The sequence below is a fragment of the Limulus polyphemus genome, unplaced genomic scaffold (assembly GCF_000517525.1).
Source record: "Limulus polyphemus unplaced genomic scaffold, Limulus_polyphemus-2.1.2 Scaffold530, whole genome shotgun sequence".
Lineage (NCBI taxonomy): Eukaryota > Metazoa > Arthropoda > Merostomata > Xiphosura > Limulidae > Limulus > Limulus polyphemus.
The window spans coordinates 180,757-186,982 of NW_013666140.1; the positions used below are offsets into that span (position 1 = coordinate 180,757).

The following is a 6,226-nucleotide window of genomic DNA, read 5'->3' on the forward strand; positions in this document are numbered from 1 at the left end:
GGGTTCTGTTCACTAACGAATAACTACCCCCCCCCCCCCAGTGACACAGCAGTATGTCTGCGGAATTACAACGCTAGAATCCGGGTTTCGATACCCGTGGTCGGCAGAGTACAAATAGCCAATTGGGTAGTATTGTGCTTAATTACAAACAAACAAAACCAACAAATAGTTAGATCGATCATCACGTTATAATGACCCCACAGCTGAAAGGACGAGATGTTCGGTGATATGATCTGCTCCCGCGACTCGCACATTACTCTTCACCGCCAGCACATGTCAGGTCACAAACATTGCTAATGAAACTAATATTAAAGAAAGAGCAGGGTATATTTTACATGTGGAACACAAAACACCAGTTAATATTGGTATAACTGTGTAAAGCAAAACTTTATACCACTCCCCCAATAATGTCTTGTGACCAATGATAGACCATTAGTTAAACGGCTTCTCTATTATAATTTAAACATCAATGGAATTTTGCCGAAGGTGGAAAGAGAAAATTTTCTAATTTCCGAGAAATAAAAAGATCGTCGACCGATTTGGGGTAATATTTTGTAGAATTTTATCGGAGAAATCTTTTAAATCTTAGATATTACTTTTTGCTTCGAATTTTAGAATAAAATAAGATATTTCAGCTTTGTCCGCAATTTTAACAACTCTTTTAGCCATACTTTACTTAATTTCGAGTTATTTTATTTCTCTTCAAGCTTACAATATGCTCAAACTCCGGCATTCTGCTCAGTTTGCGTGATTATTGTGTCGTAAGCGTCAGCAACGAAAGAAAATGAGGTGATTAAAGCAATGATGTAATAGAGTTAATTCAAACTACAGAACAGTATCTTGTTTACGGGCCCGGCATGGCCAGGTGGTTAGGGCACTCGACTCGCAATCTGCGGGTCGCGGGCTCAAATCCCCGTCGCACCAAACATGCTAGCCCTTTCAGCCGTGGGGGCGTTATAAAGTGACTATTCGTTGGTTAAAGAGTAGCCCAAGAGTTGGCGGTGGGTAGTGATAACTAGCTGCCTTCCCTCTAGTCTTACACTGCTAAATTAGGGACGGCGAGCGCAGATAGCCCTCGCGTAGCTTTGCGTGAAATTCAAAACAAACAAATAAACTCTTGTTTACGAGCCAACAGCTTCGAGAAAAACAATTGTTTAGTTTGCCAAATGTCCTGTCTCTTAGTAACAGGTGAAATGTATGGTTTGGGAAAGCTCAAATTCGAATGAAATAAAACTTTATTGTGTTGTCAGCAAATTTCTGTTAACATGATGATACTCGAAATGTAAAATTCTGTTGATACAACGCCAGGAGTTCTTCGCGTGTTCAACACGTGAAGCGACAAGAGCGCAAAGAAGCAGTTACACGTTTAATAGTAATGTCAGTCTTACAGATTCTGAACGTTAACTTGTAATGTCGGAGTTTCTGTTTTCCCCAAGCATTACTGTTCCACTTGCCGTTGCAGTTTCAGCATTATGTTATACAACGTATGTCTTTCTTGGAAAACACAGACAGAAACCTCAATTTACATTTTCACAGCAGGGTAAAGAACCTCCATCACACAACTCAGATATAAGGGAGATGAAAAGAGATAGTTTTAGCCCCAGAATATCTTGTTCTGAGATACCTTCAAATAGCCAGACTAAACACAGTTCTCCCGAGAAATCCAACGATTTCACAGATATTCAACCTCGAATACAGAGTGTTTCACTAGAGGGCGCGAATTCTCTTCGGCAAAAGGCATGTTATAACGATATATCTTTCGTGAGCGATGAATATGATTTTGAAAATGCAGAAAGACGGGTAATATTTCAGGTAGGAAGCAGTGAAGACACAGATGATGAGTTTAGTGAAATAGATCGTCAAGACTATTTTACAGAGCTTGTAGTAAATGAAAAAGAAAATTATTTTGAAGAACATAAAACTCGGCAAGAAGAAGAGGCCGAAGATTTTGCCGCAGTGCTGATACCGGTAACAACCATCAACAGCAACGTTGCTGCAACTTTGTCAGGATCTGTGCTATTATCAAGTGAATGTTCCTGGTTTTCCCAGCGAAGTTTAGTTCCAATGAATGTGGCTAGGTATGCCCTTAGTCGGTGATTCATTGTTAATATAACTTGTATACTTATAAGCTCTTAACAAAAAATCACTAACTCAGAGTAACTGTATTTTAATAACTGGTACTTGCTTTTTCTTTAGTTTTACTTTATAACGACTAAAATGATAAAGATTTTAATACGTAATTTATTTACCTTGCAGATTGAATGATTAATATTTCTAATTAGTTGTAGTTGTACAAGTTCAAGTACAGTTTTCCCAACTCTCCATATCTTTCACATAATCGATAATTTCGCATTGTTGTTGTTAATCGAAGTGTAGTGGATTACCATTTTTAACTATCAAATAAAGAAAGCCAACTTTTACTATTTTTAAAACTAGTACGTGTAGATAGTCCATTGGTAGCGCACAAATAGTTGAAATACACTGTATTATACAGTGAAAAAGTAGTCAACATATTCACTTCAACTGCCCAATGACAGTGTAAATGAAATAAGACACTGACATTTTTGAACAACCATCTGATGACAAAAACTTGAGTTACTTTATTATGTGTCTTCAGTGTAATAAAAAAACAACACCATATCAATGTATTGTCATTTCACAAAATAAAATAACCAATAATTTTTGAAATTATTATAATTGGAAAAAGATTTACACAACATGATTTGCAACTGTTCCATAAAAAATTTACCTCATCAGTTTTTATTCATTATTATTTAATGTAGTGGTATATTACTAATAGATTGGTAATATTTGATATATGTGTCTTGTGTATATTGAAGTAATTCACTGTATGCTTAGTATTAGTGGCTACAATGAAATATTCTGTAGTTTCACAAAGTGCATGTTTCGAAGTAAATGTATACTTATTTTTCCTTTTTATTATAACATTTTCTGGTTAGGACATCTGAACTTAACCCAGAAGATGTATCTTCTCGGCTTCAAGTTTCCAACAGCATTGAACATGGAGTATGTGGAAGAGCTGAGGACTCTGGACTAATATTAGACCACACTGGTGATTCCGAAGTTGATAGCAGTTTAACAGAAGTTGAAAGTCTCCCAGATGATGCTTACTCTACTCCTCCAAATGGTATCATAGAACCTGAAGAAACAAGAGTAGAATATAGCAAAGAGGGAACAGGTGATGGTATACAAGAAACAAAAATTGAGAAAGATCAAAAGAATGACACACAAACTCATAAGCTAGAAATTAGTGAACCTAGTATATTACTGGCAGAAAATTTATTTGATGGTGATAACTTGAATGTAAGTAGAAAAAAAAAAGGAGGAACTGAAAGCCTAAAACTCGAAAACAAAAAAGTTGTACAAAAGTCAGCAGATGAGGAAGGGCAGCATGATGCTTATCACTTTCAAAATGATGCATGCTCAGTCAAATCAATAACAGTTAAGCCAACTTGTAAAAAACATGCTGATAAACCTTCGAGTTTACATGAGAATGTATTTCAAACAATATTGGATGGTATTAGTGAAGGACCACCTGATGAAGAAGATAAAAACAAAAATGAGGGATTATCATCAGATAAAAAACATGGAGGTTTATGTAAACCCTGTTCCAGAACTTTGTTGAAGTATATTGCTGTGATGCAGGAGTTTTTGGACAGTGTTGTTGTAGATGTGGTAAAATCAGGAAGAGAGGAGGAAAGTGAGCAGTGTTTCTGGTGCATAAAAGAAAGATTGCAGCATTCCATGCAGACTTTCAGAGCTGCAAAACAAGAGTCAACAGCTGATGCAAGAAGTGATGTGCCAACACACACTTATTCAGATGAACAGCAGTATGATTACAAAAATAATGAAGAATCAAAAAGTGAAGCACATCTTCATGACCAAAAATCTTGTTTGAGAAAAGTTCCAAAAGAAGAGCCCAAAGAGATGTCAAGAGAGCCTGCTTGTCATTTTGCTGAACAATCATTTATTCGAGGGAGATGTATTAACTCATATTCTACAGAGTCAATTCATAGTGAAAGTGGATACATGTCTGATGCCGGCATAACTGCAAAGAATTTCCAAAGGTCCTATTCAGCTGGACATTTAGAACGACAGTCCTCTCATTCTTCTGAGCAATCCCTTGAAGAGCAGGAGTCAGCACATCAACAGAGTTTCAGAGGAAACAATATCCATGTGAAATCTCCCCAACAACAGAGACAAAATGATTTTCCAGTTTCCAACAACTTTAACAAAAGTGCAGAATGTACCAAAGATTTGGTTCTACCTCAACCAGATACAGAAAGAGATGATCAAGCTTATGTTACTATGGCAACCAATAATTTGTGTGCTCTTGGTTGTATGGTGTTAGGAAATTCTCTAAGGTTGTGTAAAACCACTCGTAAGTTAGTAGCTCTAGTGACTGATGGTGTTTGTCACTCCTTTAGGTGAGTAAAAAATATTCTTATTTAAGTTTTTCTTAAAGAAATACAACCACAATGAATGTGTAAAAATATTTTGATAAAATGAAAATAAGAATATTGTTTTTCTTAGCAAAGTCAGTATATATTTTTCCTCAGTAAATTAACAATATATTGAAAATTTCAAAATCTTTTACATAGTATTTTTTTATTTTAAAAATAAGCTTAGATTTTAGTGGGGGTATCCAGAAAAGGTTTAAAACAGCCATATCTTAAAACCTACATTCTCTAGGAGAATTAAATTTCATCAGAGGCACATTGATAATCACAAATGTTAATCAGAAAGTCTTATACATTGTATAGGGTGTGTCAAAGATTATGATAAAGATTTTCAATGTGTTTCATTATTCTCAATCAGTGTATAAAGCCCATCTCTAAACTAAGCTACTGCAGCCACTACCTGTCTTAGACAGTGATCAATCATTCTATACTGTTGTGTGCATACATGCATTTTATTCAGATCACCAATCCTGTATTGTTTAAAGATCAGGGTTTGTTTTTTTACACAGGGAAAGGGGAAGCTTTATTTAGCATTGTTTCATTCTTTAGATGTTGGCACATTATCATTACATGTTATCATATCATTACATACTTATTAAACTATAGTGTTTACCTAGTCAAAAATGTTACAGAATAACATCGTCACATTGGTGCCAAAGGGTGGTCTCTCTCTCGAGAATTGCCTGAGATGTCTTTATATTATATTTGTCTGTGCAGAATCATTGTTCTACAATGGTGTCATGATAATCTGTGCCTTGAGACATCTATGGAGAATCATCTTTCTTCTCTTCATGTTTCTCATACAACATTACAGAAAAACAATTCATCATGGGAAGTGCAGTTACTTTCTTGTCTTCTTTTTAGTATGGACTGTTGTTGAAAATGTTTTCAAATTTCAGTTTGACTTATTTCAGCAGCACTCTTGTCAACTAAGTTTGTTTTTTTTTTGTTGTTGTTCCATCAAAATTTGCCAACTAAGTATTTTTTTTGCATGAAATTGTGATTGCCTTGTGATTCAGTTTATTCATTCACCTTAATATTTAAGATGTACTGTAGACAATGAACTTTTTTTTGTCATTAATGAAGATGAAATTATAATTAATTATATGTGGTGTTTGAGCATATTTCTTGAAGTTCGCATGACTACTCAAGAGATGGCAGTAACACCTAGGATTAAACTGTTTATTTTATTTTTTTGTAACATGTTGAGTGATTTTTTTGTATGTTGCTAACCATTCTACTAATAAGTTACCATATTATACTATTTTTGAACAATCTGAAGAGGATATTGTTAATCATTGTGGGTTCCCCCACTCCTGTACCATCTTTATCTTGGTACACTTCTGTTCTATACAGATGCTTTCTGTATGGTTCATGCCTGCATCGGCCCATCCACCTTTTCAATGTGGGATTCAAGCAATAGTGTCAGCAGAGGTAAATATGTTTTGAAAGTTCACATTTTCCTCAACTGATAATGTATTTCCAATAATACTTACCTCCGCTGACACTCTCCCACCCTACCTACCCATTAAAAGCTGGCTTATGCCTCGAAAAAGTGATTACATTATCTGAATGAGGTGCTTATATACAGTATCTAGATAGAGGGTGCATTGAAGTTGGTGGAGAAATTTTCAATTTAGAATTTGAAAAGGGCATGTGAGTGGGGTATAAAAGACTGGAGCAAGTGTTTTCAATGCTTAGATGGGCAAAGAGTGGAAACCCTGGAGATCAAGAAATAGCTATAG

The 6,226-nt window shown here is 35.4% G+C and overlaps 1 protein-coding gene across 1 annotated transcript in view; it reads left to right on the top strand.

Annotated features, from left to right (window-relative positions):
- The first annotated feature begins 1,489 nt into the window (after positions 1–1,489).
- The window catches only part of LOC106458899, a 24,941-nt gene continuing 20,204 nt past the window's right edge, over positions 1,490–6,226 (top strand). The window contains exons 1-2 of the mRNA XM_013918463.2: positions 1,490–2,078; positions 2,961–4,448. Of these exons, the coding sequence (XP_013773917.2) occupies positions 1,579–2,078; positions 2,961–4,448 (1,988 nt within the window). The 5' untranslated portion in view covers positions 1,490–1,578. The remainder of the gene's footprint in view (positions 2,079–2,960; positions 4,449–6,226) is intronic.